We start from the raw sequence: 12,931 nt of genomic DNA, 5'->3' as shown, positions 1-12,931 counted from the left end.
ACAAGGAGCTTATATCGTAACGGTGCTCAGAAGGGGGAAGTTGTGTGGTACTAGAAATTACATGAAGTGCTCGAAGTGAAAAGGAATACAAGAAGCCACTGACTGGGTGGATTGGATGGGGATGAAGAAAAGAAACACCAAGTGCCACGTGTGCGAGGTGAGAATGAGAGCCCAGTCGAGGGGGCCCTGCAGCTTGAACTTGGTGTGCACCTGAGCTTTTGCTTCGTGGCGCCGACTCTCGATTCTCTCAACTTTTGTGCGTCAACGCCTGTCCTTTGGAACATCCACTACCGAACTCATTTGATCCATCCGAGCATCCTTGCGTCGTCGCGTCGGCCCGGCCGCTGCCAAGCACGCACGCGTGCCGCCCCATGTTACCATCCTTCCGTTTCCAGTGTGGTAGTGAAAAAGGTCTTGAGAATCAAATGCGGATTACGTCCTCCCATGCAAAGCAGACCTGGATCCGGCACAGCATAATAATACAAGCGTCAGGTGACGCTGTCATGCGCAGAATTTGCTTCCCGATGGCGAGTAGTTTACTGCAAGAAAATCATGGCAGCGACAACGCTGAACACCAGGCCGAACGACGAAGCGGCGAAAGAGGAGGCAGCGCCAGTAGGAGCCCTTCCGGTGCCGGTGGCGGCCTGGTTGCCGGTGCCCTGGGGACCGGTGGTAGCAGCTCCGCCGCCGGGAGTAGTCGGGGTGACGGGAGTGCGGACGGTGGTGTTGCCGAGAGGGGTGCGAATGGGCGTGGCGGTAGCGTTGAACGGGGTCATGGGAGTCATGGGAGTCCGGATGGTCGAGTTGTTGACAATGGTCGACAGGGACGTAGGGGTAACGAGAGGCGTCGAGGGACCGGAAGTAGCAACGGCCTCGGACTTGACACCAAACTGGCCGGAGTAGTTGATCTGGCTTCCCTGCTGGATCTGGAAAGCGTAGTCGGTGCCAGCCTTGAGGCTCGCGTCGGCCTTCCACTGGTAGGTTCCGCCAACGGCGTCGGCTGCAGCATGTCAGAGGACACGCTTGGTGGAGGGTTGGAACATGGTGACTTACTGGTGAGAGTGCTGACGGTGGTCAGGTCATTGGGATCGCCACGGCGAAGAGTGAGAGTGCAAGGCTGGAGGAATGGTTAGCGAGATTGTTCAGCATGAGCCAGTGCTTGAGGGTCCTCACCTTGTTGACGTCAGCGGCCGTGTACTTGATGGTGTACGTCTGGCCAGCCGTGACAGACTGGGGGTAGTCGGTGATCTGAACCGAAGCGGACTGGGCGACGGCGGTGGCGACGAGCGCAAAGGCGCTGACGATGGTGGTGAAGAAGCGCATGGTGAGGGCAAATATGCGATACGGTGGTGTGTTGTGAATGTGGGTTGGTGTTCAATGGCCGAGCGTAAGATGGTGGATGGAGTGGTGGTGGAGGAAGAGAGTGGAATGTTGGGCGGAGGCCGTGATAGATATTTGGAGGCAGCAGAGACCGTGCACTGTTTTGGTGCGGAAAGGGAAGGTGCGGTGATGTAGGACGAAGACGAGAAGTGAGAAGTGGCGCGGCGTCGAAGGCACTATAAGGAATGCACAAAAGAGTCGTGGCCAGGAATGCGGCTTGGGCTGGGTGTCCACAAATAGAGGCTTGGGCAAAGGCAATTTCTGCTCACGAAGATGGTGGCGGTGGTGGTCCAATGGGCTCCCTCTTTTGCATCCAGGCACATCCCGGCCCCAATGCGGCTAGTGGTGGTTAAGGTTGCTCGTAGCCTCCCGTCGAGGGCGAAAGGGGCCCTGGTGCCGCTGCCATCAGATGTCTGTCACTCCCGTTGCGCTGACGTTGCCCCGTTGCTGTGTCGTCGCGTCCAGCGTCCATGTCGTCCTCTCCAGCTGTTTCCGTCGGCCCCATCCCCATCCCCAACCCCCGCAACCACCACCGCGACACCTCCACCTCTTTTGGGCATCACCTCACCTCAGGCTCCCGTCGGCCTCCCCAGCACCCCTCTGCCGACACGATCGAATCGTTGCTCGCGGCGCTGACTTTTGTGGCTCGCAATTTCCGGATAACCTTGTGCGCTTTTTGCATAGCGCCACCAGGGCCGCCGCCGTTGGAGCAGGCGTCTGCCTGTCAACCCTCGTCCGAAGCTTGACCTGACGCTGCCCCCGCCGCCTTCAGCCAGGCTCCTCCAACACTGCGCCCTGGCGACCATGAGTTGCGCCTCTGCTGCCACGCTGCTCCTTCGACGGCGCCCTGGAGACCACCTTCGTCGCTGTGGATGCCGCTGTGGATGCGCGTGCGACGGTAGCTCCGTTCCTTGCAGATTGACATGGGCCTGCATGGCCCGGCCAAACGCCAACCCAATCGCTAGCGTCTCGTCACCTGATGACCAAAGAACCTTCTCGTCCCTGGTTCAGATCTCAACATGATGTGCCGGCCGAATGCTATTCTTGTCCTTTCCCATGCAGTCCCTCTGGCATTTCTGTCGCGTCTTTTGTATCAGTGCACCGCGCAAAATCTCATGTATATCGTGCCATTGACATCTAGTCTTCCATGGGGACACCACGACTGCCATCATCGACACCGGAACTTGGCGGCAAAAGACTGTCGAGTACGGCGTCTCCCGACTTGATGCAAAAAATTCAAAGCCAAGCTTTCTTGTCCCGAGAGCCAACGCGAGACTCTTGGCCCACATCCTCGTTTCCAGAGCCTGCACTGCACTCGACACGAGACGACCTGGCATTCGTTTCTCATGATCCATCTTCAAGGCTGTAGCTACGGCGACAACTGCGCAACAAGTCTACATGTAGCCTCGACGACAAAGTGGAGATCGACGTTTCCATGTGGTGTAAGCTTAACGCTATCGTGTTTCACACCACCTCTTGAAACAGTCAAACTTTGGGGTGAGGCGTTCAAGACCCACGGTTGGCATGAAACGGTCATGAGTGTGCACATCTCCAACATGGACAGTAGGTGCTCTCAGTCTTGGCGTGACAGTGCACCCTTTCGACACTCTCGCTGTTGGTGTCGATCATCAGCCTTACCAGCCGCCGCCGTCACTTCGTCCTGGCTTCGTTAGACTCGGATCTGGAGAATCCTCGGTCTGCCATCGAGGATGACGGAGCAGGCTTATGTCATTCGCCGCAGCATTCGATCCGAAGCTTGCCGTCGTGCCCTACGGTGGCTGGGAAAAAAGCGACAGCATCACATCCGATGACAACTCCAATGGTGGTGGCGACGGCGACGACGATGACGGCGGAGAAAATGTCGAAATGCGCAGCTGACCAGGAGAATGACGACGGTTGAGGCTGTGCTGTGTCGGAGTTTCGTTCCGTTCGTCCTGTTGACAGGCAGCAGTTTTGCAAACTTGACCTTGGCGCGACAAGAGCCACAGTGGGTGTGGCTTCGCAGCTAGAAAGTTTTTGAGAGGAAGCGGCCTGGTACCGCCAGCAGTCGAGGACCATCTTCTACTTTCGCAACGAAATTTGGAGTGACTGGTTTGCTGCTGAAAAGATCTGAGAATCGGCCTTCTTATCTGTCTTCGACGGTCTGCCAAGCACTTTGGACAGGTCTTGGGAAAGAACCCAAAAGGATGGTCTGCGTTTGGCTATACGGCTTTCGTCCGGTGGGGGGAGAACGATGTTCATAGAGTTGAGGCTTTCGCGCAACCAGTCGTTTCAAAAAATCTTTCCGATAGACTTTGCTTGGCCCGTGAGGATGCTGTAAGATGATGGATTCAACACTGTCATCAAACATGCATGGCAAGGTGTTTCGTAAGTCGCTCAGGCTGTTTCCTGAGCACGACTCGGGTCAAAAATTGAAGCAAAGGCTTCTCCACATCAAGCTCCATCGGCATGCATAACGAGCCGGACAGCCGGGCACCATTCGAACGGGACGTCTGTCGTATCGACCGCAGCCCCTGAAATCGAGTCTGCAAACCGCATCATCAGCTGGTTTCAAATCGAAAACGAACGTAATCAAGAGCAGACATTCAACCGCGCCTTCTCTTTTAGGACGTAGAGTCCTGGGTACGAGGAGTTTGTCGTCCCCGCGTGCGGAGCACTTGGGTTTGCTCACGGCTCCGGATATGTTTCGAGCGGGATCAAAAACGCGCAACGCTTGGAGTGACAGTCTGATGCTAGACCATCCCACATTCCGCCGAAAGATCTGACACTGCGGAGGCGTCCAGTAAGCAGTCGTCTTGATGGCCGCGTAAAGGCGAGATGTTGAGGAAGAATAGCAAAAATTCAGGGGCGGCTCGCAACATTCCGGATCGACCAGTGGGAATTGACAGACGTGCACCGTGACATGGGATCAACAACTTTCTGGCGGTGAACGGGTAAGGGAAGTCCCGCTTTTCGGGCCCGCTACGAGCCCCCCGCCTGGGGATGGCGTAAGAGAAATCTGGAAATCTGGGGAAAGACGAGGGCGCAAGGTCATGTGACGCCACAGAGTGTCCTGGCTGCTCCAAGCTCTTCCAGATGGGACCATGCTTCTCGGCAGGGCGTCATGCCATGCTAGACGAGGCCGGAAACAATGAGTAACAAAAACGGCCTTCCCCGCATTTCCAGCCTTGCCTTGACTGCTTTGGACTTGGCCAAACTGGCGGCTCTCCGCTTCCTGGGCTGGGCGCTGGCGTATGGGGCCGTTTGTATGTGTCAAGTGATGCAAGGAAGGTTTGGTCAAAGACGAGTCGAATGCGGAGGCTGGCCCTGCTGACGGGCGACGACTTGAGCCAGGTCGAAAACGGCCTTGTCTCTGGATGAGGCTGACGGCGCGTTGCTCCTCCCAGTTTGTGGGGTAAGGTACCTGGCGCGGTCCGCGGAGATGGTCGTTCTCCTGGGCTGATGCATGCAACCTCTGTGCTACCTCACGACAATGATCCGTCGCTCAGGGACCGCATCTTGGACGTGGTTTTGATTTGGTAACGAATTGCGTGCGCGAGGCGTCGAATGATGAGGCACAAGCCTGGCCGCTGCATGGGCGAGGGTTGAAGCGATACGGTATGCGGTCCACGAGAATCTGATGACATGGCCGGCTGGCAACGGTGGTGACTGGAGCTGGCCTGCGGTGATGGAAGGTTTTGTGCGAATGACGCAAAGGCGAAGAGAAGGATTTCTGGGCGGCCAGATCCGAGATTTTTCCCCAGCCAGGAGGGGAGCAGTGCTGAGTCATCTCTGCGACTGCGTCTGCGTCTGCGACGGAGAGAAGGCCTCCAGTTCGACCTCACGGCATCGGCTTCTTCGGCGACGTTTGTCTTGTCGCCGCGAAAAAAATTTCTCGTCGCGTCCCGAACAGCCTCTGACACCGCATGCAACTCGCCACTTTGCAATTGTCAACACGAATCACGCAGCCTTCGCCAGGTGTCGAGACAGCTCAGGGTGGTGCATTTGATGGGGTAATAGCGCCATGGATGTTGCCGCTTTGGGAATTTCCTGGGGGTAAGCAGAATTCAGCGACAAGAGGCCTCAGACGCCTGGCTGCACCTTGTGATCACGCCCGTACCGCCCGTTCAAATGGATGCTGGCCTCTCAGGCGTCGGTCCCGAACCAGGCCCGTCCACGAGCCCTGCTCTGGCAGCCGACACGAAGGACGTGAAGCATCATACCGAACCACCTTCGGATCGGACCTTGTTCCCCATCCCTCCTGTCCTGTCCACGAGCTCTGACAAGGTCATCTCCTTCGCGCGACCAGACGTTGCTCGTGGCCTGGCTGACCAATCGGCTCCCTGCTCCTATGAGCTCATCCATCCATCCATCCTGCCGTGGGCCTGGTTGCCGTGACTAACATGGCGCCCCGAGCACGCGGAAACGCTGTCTTACGTCTTTCCTCAACCTGCCTTGACCTCGATATAAAGAACCTCGGGCGCCACATCGTGACTCTGCAAAAAAATTTGCTCCTCTTTGTCCCGACACGCACCCACGAGGTCTAGCTCCCCCTCCTTGGCGCCGCGACTTCTTTATATAGGAAAAGGCATCCGCGTCGACCTTTCCACCGCCCACTCGTGCAAACACTCCAATGCACCTCAACGAGTTTCCCTACGAGATCTTGTCTACCATCCTCGAGGAGTCGACCAAGCTGAACGAACGGGATGGCGTTACCTTTACCTTTGGTCTTTCTCAGGCGCCCGGCCTAGTGGCGAAGCCCGCCCTGCAGAAATATGTTCGCGGTCCGTTGCCTCCAGATATCCTTAGGTGGGATGCCGCTGCCGCTATTCGCGCCGTTTGCAAGAAATGGCATGCGTGGGCCCTCGAGTATGCCATGAGAGACGTCTACATCCGAAAGTGGAAAGGCGCAGAGCGTTGGGCTGAATTACCCATGAAGCGCGGTAAGCCATCCTACCGACTACCCCAATAGCTCAAGTCAAGATCTAACCATGGCGATAGAGTCGTATGGCGCCTACGAACTAATCGAAAGGCCAATGGGTGCTTCGGTCTATCGCGATCCTTTTTGCAACCTGAAGCAGACGGTCAAGCTCTTGAACCAGTATCCTGACGTGGCAGACAACATCCGCCGAATGTGGTTCAACGGTTTCTACGTGGCCGAGACCAACTCACGCATCTTCAGCGCGCTAAAGTGCTGTTCAAACCTGACTTCCCTGAGCATCCCTTGGACCATGGCGCGCCACCTGGACGCCGACCAATGGTGCCAAATCCTGCGTCCCAACTCCCCGAGTCCTCTTGAAAATTTGGAACTTCAGGCCACCATCTTGACGAAGATGCAGGCCAGGGACGCCGAAAATCAGGTCAACCATCGACCATTCCAGTCCGACAAGGTCGACTTTAGCAAGCTCAAGAAGCTCAAGCTGTTTGGAAACACCACCTTCATGCCAATAACCGACGATGACTTATTCGCCATTGCCCGCACGGCTACGGCACTCGAAGAGTTTCACGTCACCTGCCTCGACACGGTTTCCATTGACGGTATGACGTCTTCTTGAGAGTTTTTTTTTTTTTTTTTTTTCAGGCATCCGCTGACTTTTTGCAGGGGTCATGGCTATTGTCAAGTCTTCACACCGCACCCTCCGCGTCTTGGAGCACTCTCCACGTTCCGCATTCGGATTCTACCATCCTCACCCCGGCTCTCCCTCATCCAATGAACACCTCTGCGAGCTCCTTGCCTCCTGCCCTCGTCTCGTCACCCTCTCCATTTCTATTCCCTCCATGTGCTCTGCCCTCTTCAGCAACAGATCCGTCCGCTGGTCCGGCGACTGTCAAGTCCGCGCACTGCGTCTCTGCGACCATGACTATGGCTCCCTCGGTGCGGCCAGCACGCGCATTGCGGAGCCTCTTGCGGAGCTACTCGCTGATGCCAGAGCCCTGGCACAAATCAGGCGCCGGAGCACTCTTGGCAAAGAACTAGCTGTGGAGCTGTTTTTCGGTGGCTTCATCTTTGAACCGCACGTCAATGCTGTGCATGGCGACTTGCAGATCCCAGAAATCGAGGCCGACGGCGAATGGCCCGGGCAGAGAGAAATCAGCAGAAAGGGTCCTTACGGCAGCACAGGACTCTATGGCAAGGATGAAGAAGGCGTGTTTGAGCGCGTCAACGAAGGCGTCTTTTTGGAGGGCATCAGGAGGGGTTGGGTGAAGTGTGCCGCTTGAAAGGACACCTCTCTCGCACCAAACTGCTCCACCTCTCCACTCTTCGCTTGCTTTTCTCGGTCCTCCGCCACTACGCCAGCAGTCGTTGCTCTTTTGGCAACCGCTCTCCATTTTCTAACGACTCACGATTCAATGACCACTTGCACGCTACCCTTCTTTTTTTCCTAAAATACCCGGGGGTATCGCGAGGTCAGTATCTGCTTCAAAAGTCGCCTTTCTATTGTTGGAATCAAAAAGTTTTGCGCTCAGTCGCGCTGTTGTATAGTTTGGGCATTTGCTTTCGCATTGCCATCATCGCGAGGGCGTTCCTGTTGGTGATGGCGACGCCTCTGGATGTTGCGTTCGGGTTCAAGTCTTACTCGGTTTCAATCAATCGTGTATTTTCGCGTCTATCCTGTTTTTGGGAATTTCCGTGGGTTAGCCTGTCGCTACAGATTGACTCGATGCGTCTTCTTGTTTTCAAACCTAGCTGCTTTGCTGTGTGATTTTATTGCGTCTTCCCAATGGCCGCAGCGATCACTTTCGTAAGACTTAAAGTCTTGTTCGCATGCTTCCGTCTTCGAGTCACCGTTGATGCATTTGATCTTGTATTCTTATCCACCCCTATCAACTCCTGTGAGTAGCAGATCTACATGACTGGGAAGTTGACACCAGCTACCAATCATCCAAGATCATCTGTTACACTCGCATAAAAATGCTGCCGCGCATGGAGCTGCTCCACTTGATTGGACAGTGCCAGCCTCCTCGCACGATTTCGGTAGCGCATCCGACAAAGCTAAAAATAGAATCCTCGTCGCCTTCCGTCTCTCCACCACACCTCTGGAAAACGCTTTTGCCTTCTAGATGCCTCACACGGCACGCGAATCGCCATTTGCCCGACATACGCAATCACGGATCGCTCTTGACAAGGTCGCATGATGTTTCCGATGCGGCTAACGCGACGGTCGAGTATGGCAGGGGTCGAAACAATGACGCGTGACTGATGCTGCCCAAGGCCTCCTTGCCTTGCTGCATCAATCGACATGTCTCTTGAACGGAAATTTTTCAAGTAGAAATCAAATCTGTAGGAACTCTTGAGCTCTGCAAGTGGACAAGTCGCTGATCAAATTGCAGTCGAAGGACAAGCGGGAGAAGATGGATCGAAAAAAGACAGAAAACTCGAAGTAAGACGGTTGGTATGCCGTCCAGTCCACGTGTACTTTTTGTACAGCAATTATGTTCCACCCGCCATTGAGATCAAGGAAAATACAAAGCTTCAGGTCCGGGAGATTCAAGAGCAGTGAAAGGCGCCAATAATGTCAGTCCTCGAAGAAGTCGCCTCCAAATCGTCGACTCGCCCATCCAGAAGTCTTACCACTTCATTCTACGAGGATCCATGTCAGAATCTTCAAACATTGCCCACTGAGCTCATCGAGCACATCATTTCGTTTCTTCCTGGCACGCTTCCGGTGGGGAAAGCGGCGGTGGCGGAACCGCCCCGCGACGTCTTCAACTTGCGCCTAGTATGCCGCGATCTCGAGAACAAAGTGCGGTACTGGTTTGTCCACAAGCACGTTCTCGCCCAGGAAAGCGAATTTCGGAAGAACGGACGCATCTTCATCGAGCCGCACTATGAATCGATGCGGACGTTCCACCACCTGACTGCCAACGAGCCCATCGCAAACGCTATTCAGCGCCTCTTCGTCAATACGATGATGCTAAACCAGGCCCGCCTAGCACGGTGCATCGAGAGCCTGGGCGGTACGCAAGACATGTTCCTCGAGTGGGAGGAAAACTTGCCCGTATTGGCCAAAAGGAGCGACGTCCGCCTGGTCGACTGCGTGGCCAAAGACGTGGCGCAGATGCGCTCGCGCTGCTACCGGTGCTATTACGACCAGCAATGGCTGTTTGCTTCCAACGAGGACCAGAAGTTGCTAGACGAAGCACTGGGCCGCTTGAGTTGCCTCAAGGAGCTGCAGGTCTGCTCGCATGACTATTCATATTTGTGGAGCACGACAGGCGGCATTGGGTTCGTCAGGGACTACACTGGCATCTTCAAGGATGCGGTCACGACTTCAGATAATGAGGCGCTGGATCGTCGCACTGCCGTCTTGCTGTCCCTCGTTGTCAAGAACAACGTTTCAGTCAAGAAGGTCATCATCTCACACAGCGAGGGCGTCGCCGCATGGGTCCTCGATAAACCGAGCCATGAATTTAGCCAAATGGACGTCTCAAAGTTGCTCGTGCGCCTCTCCAACGGCGAGCAGCGCACCAACGCACCGCCTGGCTGGTCGCCGCAAAAGGGTCAAACGATCTTCCTCCACCTCCTCTCCGCGCTGCCGCATCTACGCGCCCTGTCCTTTGCGCCAGCCGACTCGACCTTCTTCGATCCGTCTTTTGTAGCGCGCGTTCTGCGCTGCTGCCCCATCTCTCTGACCAAGTTGCACTTGTTCGACCTCGTTGTCAGCCCGCGCGACCTCGACCGTCTCCTGATCACTTTGCGCCCGTCGCTCAAGCGCCTCAGTTTATCCAAGCTCCATCTCATCGATGCATCGTGGCAGCGTGTCGTGCGGCAGACGATCCTCTACCCGCTTGATGGCTTTGCCAATCTTGCGCGCCTCCGTCTGGGACCCCTTTATGAATTGCAAAGGGACCGCTACTACTGCATCGAGTTCCCACACGCCGAGGAACGCCGGGGGTATGAGTATCAGCGCGAAGGGCACTGGAACAACGGCTTTTGGTTTTGTCCGGTCGATTCGCGCTATTCGGTCGACGTCGGGGCTGCGGCGGCTGGCAGGTTCAGGGCTGGACTTGCGGAGGCTCTGGCTTCGGCGGTCAGCGTGCGCTGCGAGTATGATCAGGTTTCTGGCTGGCCTTGTGTGAGTTTTGCCGCGCTTGCAACAGGCAAGTGGTGGGATTTGTTTGCTGACGAGGAGTTGGGTAGGACTTCAAACATATCGACGTGAAGACGGCGACGTGGGCGAAAAGTTTCTTTGGCGGCGACGCCAGATCTGACGCGCCAGCTGACGAGGATGCTTGACTACCTACATACAAAGCTGCTTTGACTGGTAATCGTTTGATCTTCCGTCATCTTCCGACCTAGCTTTCCGCGTTTGCTCGGCAGTTTGCTCAATGCCGCCTTCATGGTGTTTTGCAAGCGATTCTTCTACTCAGTTCGAGGAAAGCTAGCGCAGACCTTTCGCGACGAAAAGTGGCGTTCTCCAGCGATATCGCTGGGCTCCTGGAATAGTACATTTGCTTATGCGCCGTACCTCTGCCTTGGGTTTTGAAGGGACTGCGGTATTGAAAAGAGTCTCGATGGGCCTGTTATGTAAGTCAGCTTCGGAGAGTTATTGCCAAAACTTCCGGTACGTGGAGACTGAAAATGCGTGTCGAGCTCAACATGTGAGAAGCTGGACTTGATCGGCTGTAATGCCTGCTTGCATGCGATGCGGTTGTCGAGTACCGGTACCGCTGGCAGTTCGCGCCTTCCAGCCACGTTCATGCAGACGCGCCTGCACTCCGCCGCGTCTTCACAACATATCCTCCATTCTTTCTCGGCTCTGGAACTTTATGAAAGCCTTCGCCAAGCTCTCACGGCTGCGATACACTAGTCTTCTTTTATCGTGCGTCGTCGCGGCCTCTGCTTCATATTGATCATTCTTTTTCGTTGGTCCTCCAAGATTTCTCTTCGACCTTCATTGTTTCATCGGTTGCCGGAAAACGCACAATCTCCGCCATGGACGAAGTCCCACGACTCGAAAGCATGCCAACTGAGATGCTCTAGCACATCATCCAGTATCTCGACTTCGCAGACTTTCTCAACCTGAGGAAAGTTTCACGGGCCCTCAACCGCTTCACTTGGAAAGATTTCATCAAGTTCCTCATCGCAGGCCACGGAAACGAATCTTTCCAAACGTACGATAATGTGGTCCGGGTAGAGACCAGTCCACAAGGTTTGAAGCTTTTTCAGACTTTGGCCCAATACGAAGAAGTTAGTCTGCCCGCAACCGTTTTGAACGTGCGGAATTCACTCGCAGATGAGGAATCGCGTCGAGACTTCAGCTCTCCACAATTTCCGGACAACATCCACATCGGACTTTCGGACAAGCTGAGCGTCGAGCTGGAAGAGTTTGAGAAGCTGTGTCACGTGTACCAACAGTCCCCAAACATACTGGCGGAAATGCGAGCGACGGTCGAGGACATTTCGAGTATTACGAAGGCTCTCAACCTGACCAGAAATCTGCAGACTGTCTGGCTCCAGGGCATGAGGAGTCCCAGGAACTGGTGGAACTACACACCCACTACCCAGTCTGTCGTGGATGCCACCACAAGAGCTGTGACCATCTTGCTTTCTGGCATTTTGCGGAGCCGAGCACCCATCAATTTCATGAACTTCGATGATGTTGTCATAGAGGACGTCAAACCAGCTTGGCTCGGCCGTACAGGAGGAGACCCATTCCGCCTCAAGGGAGCCTGCCGACCGTCAGCATTCGACATTCCAAGGCTCCTGTCTCCTCTACCTATTCCAGGACTGCAAAACCTGGCTACCTTTTATGTTAAGATATGGGACTGTGGCGAAAGCGCTCGAGGACTTGGTCGATTCTTGAAGGCATGCCCCCAGCTGAAAAATTTGGCCGTCTACGGGGTCCTACACATGGCTCACGCGAGTTTGATGGTGTGCCTGAAACCAAACATCGTTAAAGAGATTGCAGCCTCAATCCGGCCAGGCGGACTTGAAGCCTTGGGACTCTACGGTTTCTTAGCATACCCCGAAGATCTCCAACAGCTCCTCGAGCGACAGAAGGATTCGCTGAGAAGTCTGATTCTCGACCAAGGCCACCTCGTGAATGGACAGTGGACGAGGTGTTACCGACAACTGCATTCAGTCCCTAGCCTCAAACATCTCTGGTTTGGGCCATTGTTTGAACTGTACGTCGATCACTACAAAAGACGTCGAGATGGTAAGAACCGGTCCATTCGCGTCGACGGTCGGTCCCCTAAGAAGATTTCGAAAACCCTCCAATTTTTGGTTCAAGGCGATGAAGCTGATTGTGGAGACTACTCGGCACCGGTGGACTTCATGAACTTGGATCAAGAAGGCCAGAGTATGGTGACTGGTGACGGAGATTCTCTTTGCCCAGATTCGCGACGGTGGGCCCAACAATGGTCCCAAGGCATTGTCGACAACTCTCTGGATTTCAATTGGCGCTTCTTCGACCAGTTTGTTTGGGATTAGACAAGCTGCTCCGACTGGCAAAGTCGCAGAAGAAACCAAAGGGCATGACGCAGCATTCGACATTGATTGGAAAAGCGAAATTGGAATACGTGGTTTTGGCAAGAGGACAAGAAGTGGGGGGACAGTACGCCAGCG

General features: G+C 55.1%; 3 protein-coding genes across 3 annotated transcripts; 2 read left to right on the top strand and 1 right to left on the bottom strand.

Annotated features, from left to right (window-relative positions):
• Nucleotides 1-175: 175 nt before the first annotated feature.
• J3D65DRAFT_212907 (Ser-Thr-rich glycosyl-phosphatidyl-inositol-anchored membrane family-domain-containing protein) lies at nt 176-1,732 on the bottom strand. Its single transcript, XM_066794506.1, has 3 exons — nt 1,174-1,732; nt 1,054-1,117; nt 176-1,000 (listed from the first exon to the last, which is right to left on the bottom strand). The coding sequence occupies exons 1-3, from the start codon at nt 1,321-1,323 to the stop codon at nt 537-539; spliced, it is 678 nt and encodes a 225-aa protein (XP_066658649.1). The 5' UTR covers nt 1,324-1,732; the 3' UTR covers nt 176-536.
• A 3,948-nt stretch (nt 1,733-5,680) lies between these two features.
• J3D65DRAFT_213195 (uncharacterized protein) lies at nt 5,681-7,745 on the top strand. Its single transcript, XM_066794509.1, has 3 exons — nt 5,681-6,302; nt 6,361-6,897; nt 6,962-7,745. Exons 1-3 carry the CDS (start codon nt 5,993-5,995, stop codon nt 7,576-7,578), a joined length of 1,464 nt encoding a protein of 487 aa, XP_066658648.1. The 5' UTR covers nt 5,681-5,992; the 3' UTR covers nt 7,579-7,745.
• A 1,128-nt stretch (nt 7,746-8,873) lies between these two features.
• J3D65DRAFT_664744 (uncharacterized protein) lies at nt 8,874-12,796 on the top strand (the record flags this gene model as incomplete). Its single annotated transcript, XM_066802767.1, has 2 exons — nt 8,874-10,436; nt 11,345-12,796. 2 exons carry the CDS (start codon nt 8,874-8,876, stop codon nt 12,794-12,796), a joined length of 3,015 nt encoding a protein of 1,004 aa, XP_066658647.1.
• Between the last annotated feature and the right edge of the window lie 135 nt (nt 12,797-12,931).

Source organism: Phyllosticta citribraziliensis, assembly GCF_038025025.1.
Source record: "Phyllosticta citribraziliensis strain CPC 17464 chromosome Unknown J3D65scaffold_2, whole genome shotgun sequence".
Lineage (NCBI taxonomy): Eukaryota > Fungi > Ascomycota > Dothideomycetes > Botryosphaeriales > Phyllostictaceae > Phyllosticta > Phyllosticta citribraziliensis.
This window is presented reverse-complemented; position numbering and strand designations above follow the sequence as displayed.

What these genes read in the sequence shown, in the direction of transcription:
- J3D65DRAFT_213195 (XM_066794509.1), top strand. Translation starts at nt 5,993, where the DNA reads ATGCACCTCAACGAGTTTCCCTACGAGATCTTGTCTACCATCCTCGAG. An exon ending in TGAATTACCCATGAAGCGCG is followed by an intron (nt 6,303 to 6,360) that starts GTAAGCCATCCT and finishes CCATGGCGATAG; the next exon opens with AGTCGTATGGCGCCTACGAA. An exon ending in CGACACGGTTTCCATTGACG is followed by an intron (nt 6,898 to 6,961) that starts GTATGACGTCTT and finishes GACTTTTTGCAG; the next exon opens with GGGTCATGGCTATTGTCAAG.
- J3D65DRAFT_212907 (XM_066794506.1), bottom strand. Translation starts at nt 1,323, where the DNA reads ATGCGCTTCTTCACCACCATCGTCAGCGCCTTTGCGCTCGTCGCCACC. An exon ending in CGGCCGCTGACGTCAACAAG is followed by an intron (nt 1,118 to 1,173) that starts GTGAGGACCCTC and finishes CCATTCCTCCAG; the next exon opens with CCTTGCACTCTCACTCTTCG. An exon ending in CACCGTCAGCACTCTCACCA is followed by an intron (nt 1,001 to 1,053) that starts GTAAGTCACCAT and finishes GACATGCTGCAG; the next exon opens with CCGACGCCGTTGGCGGAACC.